At 36.7% G+C, this 15,782-nt stretch overlaps 2 protein-coding genes across 4 annotated transcripts; both read right to left on the bottom strand.

The window, feature by feature from the left end:
• Positions 1 to 733: 733 nt before the first annotated feature.
• LOC140784782 (putative wall-associated receptor kinase-like 16) lies at positions 734 to 3,155 on the bottom strand. The gene is made up of 3 exons (XM_073132332.1): positions 2,204 to 3,155; positions 1,962 to 2,129; positions 734 to 1,870 (listed from the first exon to the last, which is right to left on the bottom strand). The coding sequence occupies exons 1-3, from the start codon at positions 3,108 to 3,110 to the stop codon at positions 735 to 737; spliced, it is 2,211 nt and encodes a 736-aa protein (XP_072988433.1). The 5' UTR covers positions 3,111 to 3,155; the 3' UTR covers position 734.
• Positions 3,156 to 4,794: 1,639 nt separating this feature from the next.
• Positions 4,795 to 15,712, bottom strand: LOC140784178 (PH, RCC1 and FYVE domains-containing protein 1-like). 3 transcript variants are annotated; one of them, XM_073131423.1, is made up of 10 exons: positions 15,081 to 15,712; positions 14,767 to 15,011; positions 13,517 to 13,603; positions 10,631 to 10,720; positions 10,401 to 10,487; positions 10,183 to 10,320; positions 7,184 to 9,238; positions 6,898 to 7,044; positions 5,790 to 6,238; positions 4,795 to 5,275 (listed from the first exon to the last, which is right to left on the bottom strand). In XM_073131423.1, exons 2-10 carry the CDS (start codon positions 14,812 to 14,814, stop codon positions 5,116 to 5,118), a joined length of 3,261 nt encoding a protein of 1,086 aa, XP_072987524.1. In that variant the 5' UTR covers positions 14,815 to 15,011; positions 15,081 to 15,712; the 3' UTR covers positions 4,795 to 5,115. The 3 variants fall into 3 exon arrangements, with proteins under 3 accessions (XP_072987524.1, XP_072987526.1, XP_072987525.1); XM_073131425.1 differs by having other exon boundaries at positions 10,183 to 10,302; XM_073131424.1 differs by having other exon boundaries at positions 14,767 to 14,985.
• Between the last annotated feature and the right edge of the window lie 70 nt (positions 15,713 to 15,782).

Below are 15,782 nucleotides of genomic sequence, written 5' to 3'. Positions count from 1 at the left end.
GTTGGGCTAAGTTATATCTATCACAAAAATAAAAATGAAAAAGAATTCTCTTCCTCCAATCGAGGGTCAACTCTTATTTTTAAGGCTTTTTATTTCTCCATTATCAAATGAGGTTCACAATATATTCATATCTAATCGTACCTTTATTTCTCTATCAAGCCGAGTCAAACCTAACCAAACCTTTTATTTTTCTGACATGTGGGGTCCACCATATATATAAATCTAGTCAAACTCATAAATGTACAAATATAAAGGAATTTTTTAAAATAATTTACACTAAAAACTTTTTATATATTATAATAGTCACTGCATTCTTCAAATAGTCATAATTGCACCCAAACAAATGACTCCTTTCAAACATATCATTTCATCATTTAAATCTAACTAAACTGAGTTAAAATTAATCTTAATATAACAAAATAACATTTTGGGCTTATATAATAAAATGCAAATAAATCAAATATAAGCAATGCAGACAACATAATCGATGTGGTGCCCAATCCCAAATGATAAAATATAAGTACATAAGGAGATAATCATTTAAACTCAATCCCAAATAAACAATAACATCAAATTGAAGACATCCAAATTGGAAGAACAAACTATCCAAGAGTACCATAACAACCTCACAATATTTAAAACAAAAGACAATAAGATTTGGCAGAGAAAATATCAGTTTTTTTAATCGTCGGAACCGAAACTCTTTTGAGTGTACCATACATCACACTAACGTATCATCTACCGTCTAGACTGTAATAGTCGGGATCATCATAGTTTGGTGATCCTTCGAGCAGGCACTTTGTTTCTTCTGGATTATGATGTGCCCAAGGGTGATGCTTGAGTTTTCTTAACCTATCAAGCTCCTCTGCTACTTCTTTCATTGTAGGCCTCTCTTCTCCTCTGATACTTAAGCATGCCATTGCTAGTTCAGCAACTTCTTTAATCAACTCTATCTCTTCCTCATTTACAATTTGATCGTTTAGAATTTCATGGAGTCGATTCTCCTTCATGGCCGAAATGAAGTTTGACGAGAGGCTTCTCTCTTCCTCAGGTGCTGTAAAGCAAAATGCCTTCTTGCCGGTGATCAGTTCCAACATAACCACACCAAAGCTATAGACATCGCTTTTATCCGTTAGCATGCTAGTTTGGAGGTACTCTGGGTCTAGATAACCACAAGTCCCTTGCACCAGTGTGACGAACTGGGTTTCATCTATTGGAGCCAGCATCGAGGCTCCAAAATCTGACACCTTTGCCATGTAGTGTTCATCCAAGAGAATGTTAGAAGGCTTGACATCTCCATGAATTATTGCGGGGGATGCCGATGAATGTAAGTAAGCAAGAGCTTCTGCCGACTCATGAGCAATCCTTAGCCGAGTCTCCAACGAAACATGGGATATATTGTCATTGCCATGGATAAACTGAAACAAGGTACCATTAGGGACAAACTCATAGACCAACATGGGAACTTCCACCTCCAAACAACAACCGAGAAGCTTGACCACATTCTTGTGATTGATCTGGGATAGAATTAGCATCTCCTTTCCGAATTCCTTTGTTTGGCTCTCGTTGATTACCTTGGATCTTTTTATGGCTACTACGCGATCATCTTTGAGAGTACCCTTATAAACAGTGCCATAACCTCCACGCCCAAGGATTGTTTTGTCATCGAAGTTGTTTGTTGCCTCTTCTAGCTCCTCCTTCGTAAATATCTTAAATGCCAAATGTTGCTTCGATCTTATCTCTTCGTATAACAACCACCCACCATGCTGCCTAAAATATTCCTCTTTGACTTGTATTAGCTTTCTTCTTTCTCTTGTAATGTATATGCCGAAAATAAATAGTACTAGAACTACGACACCGACACTAATGCCTGTTCATGTATCGAATACAATTGTAATGTTAAAATTAACTAATACAAGTTTTGATATGTAAAAACTTTAGCGGCTAATATATCACTATACCTAAAGTTAGTGGCACGGTGAGTGAACGTTTTTGCTTGGGGTTACATTTCCCACTGAGATAAGGATCACCGTGTTGCCCGGGTAGGCATGAACATGAGAAACCCCCTGGTGTATTGTTGCAAATCCCAGAGCACGGGTAGTTATCCTTATCAGCACACTCATCTATATCTGCAATAATTTGTAAAATCGAGTTCAATCTAATTACCTCATCATGAAAGGAGAAAGAGAGAGAGAGTGAGAACCTTCGCATCCTTTAACTAGATAAGGATTCCCGTGATACCCCTTAGAACAATTGCAGAGATAACCAGGACCACTGAGGGAGTCCACGCACTCACTGTTGTCACTAACGCAAACGTAGGTGGCCATGTTGAGCTTCTCTGTCTCACATGTTCCATTCCCAAAAGCCATTTCAACTACCACCGGTACCTGTTTATAGGACAACTCGTCTGTGGTCACGTAATTCGTGCTAAAGTTGAACCAATTAGCCTCCACCAAGAAGGCGTAGCTGCAAGGGCTAAAGGTCATCACATTAGAGCTGTTGATCTTATTGTCGAGAGAGACGGAGTAGTAGTTGATCCCCTTCGGGATGGCGGTCTGGCAGCACCCGGTGCCGGAGCACGATCCATTTGTAAGGCTCTCTCCGTTATCACACCCTGAGACGCACCCACTCCAGTACTTGTATTTCTCATTCTTAAGAAAGATATACCCGATGGTCGCGCAACCAATTGTTGTGAATTTGTTGAAGGCGTTGGAGAAACGGTATGGCATCCCGACCATAGAAACCTCCCAACTGTTCTCCTCTTTCTCGGTAGCATTGATATGGCATAGGCTTGATACGTTGTTCTTTATGCGACCTCGGCCTAACGACAGTGAGATATCGAGCACCTCGACGTTTTCGCGGAAGGGCCTGTAGCTGCCATTGGACATGGTGCAGTTGAGCTCAAACCCTTCCATGAAGCAGCCAGGCCCGATGCCGAAGGGATAAGGGATTGGAACGTCGCCGCAGGTATCGTTGCAGCCCGGAAGTGCCATGGCGTACGACTCCGCCGTCGGTGGCAAAGTCATCAGCAGCAGCAGCAACTGCAGCGACAGCAAGACCGCGAGGATGTGCTTGAGAGATTCCTCCATAGGATTTCTTTTAAGCTCCATGGTCGTGTATACACCTAGCTTTCAATATTTCCCCACTCTATAGCTACATAGACATATTGTTCTCTTTGACATATATATATGCAGGCCAAGTCTTCAATTGCTATATATATATATATATATATATATATATATATATATATATATATATATATATATATATATATATATATATATATTGTCAACTATTCTAACTAATTAATTAATCTCTTCTTACGTCCTTATCTACCTACGTCTTTATCACATCGATAGAGACCTACGTTAGACTTTGTTTTACGTCCATTTTCAATTAACATCCGTTATCTGAATAGTCGGATTCAGGTGGCCTTAAATATTATGTTAATGCCCATAGAGACTACAGCATTGGAAACAACGGCTTGGTTCAGAAAACTATTATTCATAAGCTTCTCCACGTCTTAATGAATTATCTATTATTTGAAGCCTTTGTATTTAAAACTTTTATTTCTTTATCTGGTGGAGTCCACCGTATAATCATCAAACCTAGTTTAAATCTTTTATTTCTCTGTCATGTAGGGTCCACAGTATATATAGACCTAATCAAACCCAAACATCTGAAAAATTTACATAATTGCGACTGAGATTTTTTAAAATATAATTATTTCCTATAAAACATTAATTTCCTTTCAAACTATCATTCTTAAATCCAACTAAAACTAACCTTAGATTAAGAAAATAATACATATTTTTTATTTATACATATTGCTTCAACTAGTTGAGAAGCTATCTAATGCTACCGAATATCATAGTATAAGAAAATACTTTTTTTTTCAAAAGAAGAATATTTAAGTTATTTACGTATATTTATTTACTTTTGCAACCATCTATTAGGAATATTCTATAAATGTTCACTCAAAAAAAAACTTAAATAATCATAATTCTAAATGAGTCAAAATTTGCGACAATTATGTAAAAATTCCTTTACGGGCTTGATAAAAAATTTCCATGGCAATTATTTGAAAATGCCGACTATAAAATATAATTACTCATGAAAGAATCCATCTATCGTAGCCCGGCTACCGGTCTTAGGGGATAGATAAAAAATATTTATCGGAACAATCAAATCTCTTAATCAGGTGATTATCTCATGTCTTTTTTTAATACACATATGATTTATTAGTTAATTATTATCATTAATTATAATATCTCATACTAATACTTTAATCTTATGATTAATAGGATTCTGTTTCAATTAGAAGAAATTAGTGATAATTTAGATAAATGAGTAGTATTTCTCTTAGTTGTTAATCATGGATAGGCGTAAACTTGATTGATGTTAAAAAAGTCTACGTATTGAACGGATTGTTTCAGCATGTCTAAGTTTGTGTGTTTTTCCTTCTGAATGTTAATTTAATGTTTTGCATATCACAGAGACTTTTTGATCTTATTACAAAACAATAAAAATAAAACTTTTGTTAATTTGAAGGCCTAAAAGATTCTTCATAATATTTGGTATTAGTTGGTTAGTTCTACAACATAGAAACCATGAAGTTTGAAGTGCATGAGCCAATTCCACAGACAACTCTCGCAAAGTCACCTGCATGGGCAGATCAAACACCATGGAATTGATGCTTCAGTCAATCCAATACAACTCTCTCTTTGATAATGACACACTATGCTTCTTGAATCTGAATCACATCCATCTAGAATCCAAGTCTAGATGAGATAATTTATCAAAATTCAATTTCAATTGGCAATGAACAAGTTATGGATATTTTCTACAGATTGTATACAACAGAAGAAATAAAAACAATAAAATGTACAAGAAAAAAGATGACAAAATTACAGTGTTGTTTTTATCTCCTGACTGTCCTATTCCAAGAAATGCTGCATCAGTTGAAAAGCTATCCTCCATTTTTCATTATTAGAAAGATGTCACTTTGTTGATACAATACTCTTAAGCACATCTTTTTGGAAGTGGAGCCTCCCTTCTGGAGATCAATAAGATGACTCCCTTGAGAACTATCTCTAAATCCGAAGTATCATGAAGCTAAGCTTTGGATGGTGGAACATCTTCCTCAGAAGCTGGCGGTAAATTTTTCAATGTCGACGAAGCTGCATGATGACCTCGATGGTTGTACTTTTGGAATACTCTTTCTTGATTTTCCTTCCACCACTCTTCTGCCTGCTGCTCAACGAATCTCCTTTTGCTGCTCACAGATGAACAAGTACAGTGAGGGAATCAGATGCTAAAATACATGTGGAAGAGAATATTTTGCATATGCACCTCCATTGCAGGAAAAAGAAAAATATATATCAAAGCACTGCCCAAATGTCCTGGCCTAAATTTCTGGATTACATGTAATACTCATGACACTTACATCCATCATATTGACCAACTGCCAATTAACATCTGATGTAATTACTAACGTCAGATGCAGTAGTTAATTAAGATGCTAAGATTTTCACAAATGTGCTTTACATAATATATCCATTTGGCTATGAATGCAATACATTAAATGTAAAATAAAACATATATGAAGTATCAAGTAAAATAAGCAAATGAACGGCTAGGGAGTTGATGCATCATGAAGATAACCAAATCCTAAAATGTATTATAAGTCTAGATAGGAACCTGTCATCAAAGTGAAAAGATGAATATTACCAAAAGAATAGAAGAGAAGGCACGTTATTTGTCTACAGTAATGTTTTTAAGGAATCTACCTGAATCGAACCTGCTTGAAAATTTTAGTACCATCTCGGAGCTGAACAAGGGTGACATATACTCCAGGCTCAAATTGTTCAATCAGTTGTACTTCTCCATGACTACCATACCTTGGTGCAAAATCAGAATGCATTTTTGAGCTGTTTGTTGTGTTTTGCTGATCTGTAGCCTCCCTGCTGTCAGCAACATTTGCCTTGCTATTATGTGAACTACTGCTTTCTGCAGAATTCTGGGTTAACCCTAATTCTTCTCCATTATTTCCCATCCTTTGTTCTCCAATTTCAATAGCTCCTTCACCTGATAGCTGAGGCTGATCAGAATCAGCCGCCAATGGAGAAAATTCTGATACGCAGTTCCATTTATCTTTTAGGAACCTTTCTGATTGAAGTTGCAATGCTTTCAAAATTTCGCAAACATCAGGGGGAAGCTTCTCCGCCGCATCCTTAAGCTTCAGACCAAGAAAAGATGCATAACGACAAGTGGTCATTCCCACAAATTGGTATATAAGAAACTGGAAAGGTTACTGAGAATCTAATGATGCTTGATCAACAAAACTCATATTCTATAGGTACTTCAGAAAATGGTATTTATAATTATAGCTGATAACGTGCTGAAGGTCCAAATCTCAATAGAGATTCAGCAAGTAACATTTTTAAATTGATTACAGGTGTATGGAAATGAGAATATATATCCAACATAGAAGACAAAATTAGTCTCAATTTTCCGCATGCTTATGTACATGTTCTGCATGAATCCAAGCTCAAAAGGATGTAGCATGTCCATAATTTCTATCAGCATCAGTAAGTGAATTTCAAATTACATGGACATTAAACTAACTCCTATTGTGCTTGTGAAATGAAATTTTGGAAAACTGGAAATGCCATGATTGCCCCCCATAAATTAAAAAGAGGAAGAACTTATTTTCCTCAACATTCAACATTCCCGGAAAGGACCTTCAGTTGCAAACAGAATTGACTTTTACAGAGGCTTGACAGACTGGGATTAGCTGGAGAATGGCATGGATTTGGCTCACTCGTCTAATTGAGAGTAAATGAAAAACAACAAAAATATTAGATGATAAATTTGTCAAGATATTTCACTGCATACCTGGGCATCAAGAGACTTGAGAAACTCCATTGCTGCATTATACTTGGCAGAATCTTCTGCTGCTAGAGAAGTAGTTTCCATTGATCTCCTTTCAGATTTCCGCAGCACTTCATCTTGAAATTCGCATTTATGCCTTAACTTGCTAACCTAGAAAATACCCTTGAGTTAATCAAAGTAACTAGTACTTAGAACCTAGGTTAAAAAAGACAAAAAGAGTATGAGAAATAATGGAGATTGAAATGAAGCATGGATATTAAGTTATGAGTATGAAAATTCTAATACTTGCCTTAGCTTGCAACTTTAATACTTCCTGATTCAGTAGCTCATTAGACTTTTTCAGGCTATCGATGATATTTTTAGAAAATAGTGGAGTTGCAGGAGGTGGACTTGGCTTCCTCGAATATGGAGTTGGAGGTAAAGAATTATTAACAGGTGTAGATGTTGATGTCACTATTGGTCTTAAAGCACTTTGGAGCACACTAAGTGAACTAGGAAAAGAAACATCTTTAAGCTGTAATAAGGACGGAACTTGTGATGCTCGTATTAGAGACAGAGAATCTCCCTTTGTCTCGTTCTTTACAGACTTGAACTCAACATACTTGATAGGCAATGTGGAAGGTGAGAACAGAAACCTTGATGATCTCACTTCTGGCCTGTCTAACCTCTCTCTAGTGTCAATGGAACGGCGAGTAATAACATTTCTCTTATTAGCTGTACAGACATGCCCGGTTTCTGAAGCTTTTAATTTCATATAACATGAATCGCATACTCGATGTGGTTTGCCTGGAGTTGGTGCCAAAGCAGCTTTTAACACTTTTCTGGAGCTACAAGCATGGCAATGAACCAGTCCACAATTGTAACAATTATGTCTTTTTCTGGTAAATCCAAATGCTTGCCTACACCCAGAGCAGACTGACTGATCTACACCAGATACCCACTTATGAATGCAAATGCATGAGGTGAAGTTTGAACCACATGAAATGCTTCTAACATGCCTATCTTTCAGAGCTTCAACAAGAGTAGGCATTTTTCTATCGTCTACATCACCATGTCCCAGTCTTCCATTAGCGCCTCTACCCCATGTATATAGTTCGCTTCGTGAAGTCAATGCAGCAACATGATGATCTCCACATGAGATCTCTTCAACTAACTCACCTATCAATCTATCTTGTACCAAGCAAGGTATTTTACCATCAGACTGTGGATTTCCCAGCTGGCCATAGTTAGTACTACCCATGGTAAAAACATGACCAGATGTAGTAAGGCCGACTGTAATAGTATGTCCGCAGGCTAGCTGATGAAAGTTGTAGTCGATAAGTGATGGAACGCAGGTGGGGACCAGCTGTGCCTCCTTGTCACCATGACCTAAACGGTACTTGTCTCCATCACCCCAGGTAAATAACTTCCTAGATACAATATTTACACCTGTCTGACCCATAACTTCAACAATTGCTGCAGTATGCCATACTCCACAAGCAACTTTCATTGTTTTTAGTCCACTCAAAGATTCAACTTCCCTGGGGTACGCAATGCTCTCACGATTGCCATGTCCCAGAGCACCGAACGCTCCATCTCCAAATGTGAATACCTTTCCATTTGAGGTGGTTAGTGCTGAATGCCATGTGCCGCATGCAATGTAGAAAACTTGAAGTCCTTCTAAAGGACCAGAAACTCTTTTAGGGATCCAGTGGCCGCCTCCAGTGCCATGGCCAAGAAGTCCAGCATGATAGGCGCCATCTCCCCAAGTATACAAGTCACCAGAAGCAGTTATAGCACAAGTATGAAACTCACCACATGAAACATAATCTACGTTGCACACTGCCAGTGATTCAACTAGCTTAGGTTGGCTTACATCAGCATCAGTCCCATGACCAAGCCGTCCACCATTTTCCTCCCCCCATGTAAATACCTCACCTTGCCGTGTAACAAGAGCAGCGTGTCTAGAACCACATCCAATCTGATGAACATCTAAAACAACATTTGATTCTAAAGGTTTGGGAAGTAAGACATCTAGTTTGGAGCATAATGATTTTACCAAACTATCTGATACAATTCCATCACTCCATACTTCTCCCCAGACGTAAACATCACCTAAAGATTCAATATCATCCGGTCCAGAACCTTGACTGGAACAACTTGGCGCACTTGAAACACTAAGTCGACTACCATCTCCTATACTTGCTCTTAGTTGCATATTTGCACGGTCTGATCCCGCATCTGATCTTCCCGAATTAAAAGAAGGTGCAGTATAAATATGTGGATTAAAACTACGTGATATACTTGAAGCAAATTCTAGTGCTGCACCATAGGAACGACTATTTTGAATTGAATCACCTCCATCCTGAAAAGGAAAAAATTACAATAGCAAACTCATTACTCAACATCAGTAGACAGAACACAAAATGGATTGTTTAACACTGAAAGTAAAGATTCTAGTAAGAAATGAGATTACTTAAAAAAACAGGAAAAGCATCATTTGACTTACATCTCATTGGTTTCAAAAAATAGTCCAAAATCAATAGTGAGTTAGTGACATTTTGAATCTAATAAGCCTTTCTTTCCAGTCAGGCATAGAATAAGAGAATTTTTTTTCACTTTGCATAGAATTCTCTAGAGCTTGAAAAAGGATGGAGGGGAGAGAGATAGAGGATGGCAAGGATAAAGATCAAAAAAGAAGAGCACATATATGCAACATCAATGCTTAAAAAGAAGGGCGATGATTTTGGCACAGAGAGACTCTTAGTTTTACAGATATTAAGGAAATGGCTACTTATCTAACATGTAAGCATTTTCTGCTTGTAGAAAAATTGCTCAACTAGTATTAAATAATTAAATCATTAATATAAACAAGCCAAAAGACAAAGATTGTTGATATATATGCCTACTTATACAAATTTACCATCACTATTAACTCTGAAATGGTAATTGGGCTAATTTATAGATACTTCAAACTACAAGCAAGGGTAAAGATTGTTGGTAGATTATAACCTTCTGATTTTAAGTCTGAAGATTCTGATTTTGGTGTTGCAATCAGTAAATCACACCAAATTCTACCCACCATGAAGAGGAAGCTTTCAGATGGCTATGTTTACATAAGATTCCTGATAATCTCAAGAATTTTTATCTTCAAATTTAATTTAACAAATAAATGATGAAAAACTGCATAATAAGTAGTTGTCTCGGTCGTAATGTGCATAGTTCTCTAAAGATGTTACCAATTTACCACAATACTTGAAAATTCCTGCATGATAGCATGATTAATAGATTAAGAATAAACACACTCACATCAGAAAATGGTAATCCATCACTTTTCCCATCAATCCTGGAATGTCTGTATTGAACAGAGGTAATCACTGCCTGGAGGCCTGCAAACCACACCTCTGTTTCAGCTTGATCTTTGCAAATCTGTAGATCAAAAAAGAACTAGAAGTAATAATAATTTAACAATGATAAGAAATAACAAGTAAGTTATAGCTGGAAGGATCAAATGATGATTTCCTAACCAGATCAAGGGACCGTTCACCGTTTCTGTATATAAGGGAAAATGACAGGTAATCCTTCTCAGGGCGCAAGTACCTCTTGAAAACAGCCTGTATCAGAAAATAAGAGGATAAATTTTCATTTTAGCTGTAATTTGGACTACTTTTGAAAAAAAAGAACTGCAAACATTATTCGGCATTTTGTTAATCTATGCAATTGAAAGATCATTGATCTCTAGTATAGTGTAACTCACAGTTCTCTGTCCAGGAATGATTTTCAATACAGAAGCTAACTTGATGCTCTTTTCCTTTTTACGCGAGTACCAAATCAGTGTAGTTTCATCCTGTGATGACACAATATCATCAATTAACACTGGTATGAACACCTAAACTTAGAAAATTTGTATGCATTAGTAGTGCAACTAATAATATCATCAATATCGGTTCGTCATATAAAGCAATTTATTTGTGACTCATTCTGCAGTAACTGACTAAAGCAGTAATAAAATATAACACATATTCATACTCCAAAAAGATCCGGAAGATTGTATTAGCACCCCAAGACCTAAGTTCATCATACGAGAATAGTTGTCATAACAAGTAAACATAGCTCTAAAGTACAAGATGATAAGATGTTCTAGAGAAAAATAACAAACACCAAATAATTTTAGGAAGGCTTGATGCAAGGTTCTAAGTATGTCTATCGATATTGACATCAGTGGCTGAAAAAAATGATATATATTGGTTGTTGCAGTATCAAATTATTTTTTAATTACCTAAATTTCTAAATGATACAAAATGCAAGAGAAATCCTAAAAACTCAGAAAAAATTGGCAGAAAAAATAATAAAATTTGGATAACTTGCATAAGGTAGTAGTAACATAATATGAAGAATGACAACTACTAAAACTGCATCCAAACCCGCCCTATTCACCACACGAGATATACCAATAGACTCTCTATGTTTTCTCACCTTTTTTTCATTCTTTCCACAGCGTATCTCCTCCAACCAAATCTAACCCAGTTAAAAATTCAAAATTTGTTTTGACTTTAGCCGGTACATACAATACTAGGTTGACACTAAGAGAAATCTGGTTTTGGCCCCCTGTTTTCACATCAACATTGGCCGATACACATCGGTATTTGCTGATTCTTTGAGCCATCGTTGATTTTGGATTCCAATATGGATTGCAGCATGAAACTTGTGAGATGCTCTAAGTGAAGTTCACGATAACAAAGTAATATGACCAGCAGTTATCCCACTGCTAACTAAGCCATATTTTCTAGCCCCAACCCTTCGCCATTATATCCTTTCTTGCTGTAGATCTCTAAGCCATATTTTGTAGCCCACTTCCAATAGCGTCACATTAGACCCTAACCGACTCTCCTCACTGGTCAATTATGCATGTACACTTTTCTTATATATCATCCTTAGGGGATCTATAAGGAAATTGAGTTTGGTTTTGATGAACATTCCTGTGTTTTTGGTACCTTCCAAGAACTGAAAATTTTCAATACTATTATTAGAAATTTTAAGATTTCACATATAAGCCATCCTCCTAAATTTCAGATGAGTAGTTATTAAAATTAATCAAAGATAACCCCATCTTCAACCTCTAAGTCCTCCTAATATCACCATAAGCTCCAAACTGTCTCCACCTTGTTCTGTCACATGTGACAATTTGATGAAAAGGACAATTATGAGGAGCTACGAAGGATAGATTAATGACAGAGTGGGGCATCAATTCAATGATGATATTATCACTGGTAAAGTCACTCACTTTAGCAACATCTTCAACGCTAGTTTGAGTTGAAGAACCTTGATCCCCTTAGGTACTTTTTAGATATCAAACTTTTTTAATCATCTCTTGGTCTTTTGTCCTAGTAAAAACATATCACTAACACTCATCTCGCTGCTACCTTAGTTGAGTTTCATGTAAAGTTTCAGCCCGATGATAGTCAGCTTCAGCCCGATGATGGTCGGCTTCATCCAAATCCAACTAAATATATTTAGCTGGTTGGGGCCCTCATCTACTTGACCATTATCCAGCCCGACATCTCTCATGTAGTTAATCTTATCACTCAATTTGTGCAAGCTTCTCGATCTGCCAACTATATTGCTCTTATGCGTATTCTTCGATACTTTCATGGTTCTATCACTTGCTCTCTCCTCATCTATCGATTTTCATCTTGCACTACGGGTTTATTTTGATGCAGATTATGCTAGTGGCAAATTTGATCATCAAAAGTTTATTACTAGCTTATACATTTTTTTTAGGAAATTCTTACTGACTTCCATCCATTGTCTCTTAATTTCTCTAGTATTAAGTCTGAGTATCGTGCTATGTGTACTGCGATTGAGGAGATTGTTTGGCTCTATCGCCTCCTTGGTGACATAGATGTTCTCTTACCTTTTTCAACTCCTCTTTATGTTGATAATGACAATGTTAAAAAATTTACTGAGAATTCTCTTTTTAGAGAGATGACGAAACACATTAAAGTTGATATGCACTATACTCGCCAGGAGTACTAAGCTGGCATTATTTCTCTCCATCGGCTCAACACTTAAGAGCATATTGCTGACTTCTTTATAAAGTCTCTTCTCCTTTCGCACTTTGAGTATCTAGCTAGCAAATTCTCAATTTACGATCCACTTTAAGTTCGAGGAGAGTATTAGAGTTAGAGCTAATCGATTTATTTTACTGATTTATTTAAGATACATTGTGGCTTTGTATAAATAGGGCCAAGGCCCCTTCTTTCATATAATGAAAATGTATTCTTATCGAAGCATCTCTTCTCTTTCTCTCTTCTCCCTCAACCTATTCTAGGGTTAGGTCTTATATTGTTTCACAAGGAAATAAAGATACAATGGAACCTGTGAATGACTATTCGAAGTTAAAAATGCATAAAATACGAGTAGTTCTAGTTATCATTAATATATATTCTTCAACAAAGCAAAATAGAATAATCAAATGCACATATATTATGTGAAAAAGTTGAAAATAGAAAATGACAACAACGTAGAAGTAATTTTTGTATTCAAGCTAAAGAAACATTAAGATCAAATAAATATAAACTACTAAATTTGTTGTCCATACTTATTATACATAATTGGTAACAGAAGATGCATCATTACTCACACTAGAAAGTCTGAAAGGACGAAGTTTGGGTTTTCCTTTTCGACTATACTTGATTAGCTGGCTACCTTTCTTCAAAGCAATAAGGGCCTTCAAAATAATGAGGTGAAAGCATTAATTTGCTGAGCAATTACTTGCTTTAGTAATTTGTACGTAAAATATGATTCCATCAATGAAAGGAAGAAACAGTCATGGTACACAAAAAGTAAGAAACTGATTGCAAAGGCATCCAGAAATCATTTTGTCTCTACACAATTAGATATACCATTCAACTCTGAGCATTTTATCACTTCTAATTACAGAAAACAAGAAAACAAGCATAAGGACTAACCTTTTGGACTTGAACTCAGATGCAGGATGAATTGATCACGGAAGCATACACACTCAGTTAGCTTGAGACAGAGCCAGATATATTTAACATGGCATAATCAGATATTGTGTTTGTTAGAAATTGTTGGATAAGTCCAACAGTCCTGGGAAAGATCTTGTAAGTAGTGTCAATTAAATAGCAGCATGGGATGAAATTAAAAATAATCATTTCAGTTAGCTGTGGAAATCCAACTTTGTCAAGTAACCTAGCTATTTTTTGTTGGTGTCTAGTTCAGATAAAATAACTTTATCAGGTTCTATGGTGCTTGCCTCTTTAGAACTAGAAAGAACTGTCTGAGGCTTCTGCAAGTTGTACCACTGGTTAACTTACATTACTGCGCCGCTGTATTCATTCTTCCTAATAGATCTCATGTACTATACTATTATTCTTTTCTCTTTTTTGTGTTCTATTTATATACCATATCATTTTTAGCTTTTACCATATAATTAGCGCGTTGTGCTTCACATGTAATATTTTCCATATTTTTGTGCCAATCTCATCCATAGGTATTATACACTCATATTAACTTAGGGCGATGTTGGACATCTAAATCTGAACCAGGATCCTAACTGGCAGTGCTGCGTCAAGAAAACAATAATTTGCAAAATCAAACTAACAGTAAACAATATAGAGTTCCACTCGGAACAAACAGAATTCAATAGAAAATAACAGAAAGCACCTATTTTGGCATGCCAATAAGAAATTACACCGGCATTTCCCGTGATTTCGTCCATGTTTTACATATGAATTTTATCCCCACTAATGCATTCACCAAGAAAAGGATTTTGCTGAAACTTTAGTACTCTTCTTATATGGAACAAGTATTATATTCCTAAGAACAAAAAACGACCGAACAGAGAGAGATAGAGAAAGGAAGAAAAACCTGTTCTACGTCGCGATCAGGGTTCCCATAATTAGGTAGATCTGCCATTCCATCTGAAAGCGCTGTTTGGTGGGGTCCGCCGTGGAAACATCAGGCGTGGCGGCGACAACCCAATCTCCATGGATTGCAACAATGGTGATGGCAGTAAGGATCAAGATTCAGCTCCTCCCCGCCAAGGCCTATCATCAATTTCCAATCTTTTTCCTCCTGCTGAGGATTCTACACCTCGGACAAGAACCAGATCCCTGAGAACCACAATCCCACTTGAAATCGAATGAACAGATCGAGAGAAACACGAAGTGAAGCACACCCACCTGAACGAATTGACTCCTGTCGGACGCATTCGAGTTCAGGCTTATTGGAGCAAAGTTTACGACTTGAAATTTTTTGAGAACGAAAGAAAGAAAGAAAGAAAGAAACAGAGCAAATTTCGTGAAAGCCTCCTTTTGTACTATCCGTCTCTCCGGTATAGTAGGAGGTAGGAGAAGAAATAGATTATCAAAAGGAAAAAAAAAAAAAAAAAAAAGGAGTGAAATAGATTGTCTACGGTTTGTTATTTACTTTTCGCGGGAAAGTAGCTGATACGCCACACGTGGCGGCGCGGACAATGTCTGGAGTGAACGACACGCGGCCGCCATGAAACACACCGGCTGTACGAAATTCCTGCAGTTGTGCCTGTAAAAATTACTGCGATTTTCTTCTTTTTTTTTTCTTTTTTTTTTTGAGAGGTCAGTATTGTAAGCCGTTTAAGCAATTGCCATAAAATTCTGGCCTTTCTCCAAATCATGTTATTAAGTAGCTCTTGTACTTGAGGATCATTCAAGGGATATAAATATACTTTTGATAGCTAACTCGGGGTGACCTTTGCAAGCAAAAGAATTTGCTGCAGATCACACCTCCATAAATCAAAACATTGTCTGCCTTTGGATGCAAAGGCAAGCCATAACTCCATAGCACTTAACAAATTCTTCAGTTGATTACCTGGAACGTAAAGTATTATTTCAGATAATTCTCAT

The sequence above is a fragment of the Typha latifolia genome, chromosome 3, assembly GCF_019914945.1.
Source record: "Typha latifolia isolate L0001 chromosome 3, TyphaL0001v2, whole genome shotgun sequence".
Lineage (NCBI taxonomy): Eukaryota > Viridiplantae > Streptophyta > Magnoliopsida > Poales > Typhaceae > Typha > Typha latifolia.
Note: the sequence above shows the minus strand (reverse complement) of the source record. Positions and strands in the feature narration are given on the sequence as shown.

Excerpts from the sequence above, each read along its gene's own strand:
- LOC140784178 (XM_073131423.1), bottom strand. The coding sequence starts at position 14,814 with ATGGCAGATCTACCTAATTATGGGAACCCTGATCGCGACGTAGAACAG. Across the intron at positions 10,721-13,516 it reads GTCCTTTCAGACTTTCTAGT|GATGAAACTACACTGATTTG; the intron begins GTGAGTAATGAT and ends GTGTCATCACAG. Across the intron at positions 9,239-10,182 it reads ATGGATTACCATTTTCTGAT|GATGGAGGTGATTCAATTCA; the intron begins GTGAGTGTGTTT and ends TTTCCTTTTCAG.
- LOC140784782 (XM_073132332.1), bottom strand. The coding sequence starts at position 3,110 with ATGGAGCTTAAAAGAAATCCTATGGAGGAATCTCTCAAGCACATCCTC. Across the intron at positions 2,130-2,203 it reads TCTAGTTAAAGGATGCGAAG|ATATAGATGAGTGTGCTGAT; the intron begins GTTCTCACTCTC and ends AAATTATTGCAG. Across the intron at positions 1,871-1,961 it reads CACCGTGCCACTAACTTTAG|GCATTAGTGTCGGTGTCGTA; the intron begins GTATAGTGATAT and ends ATACATGAACAG.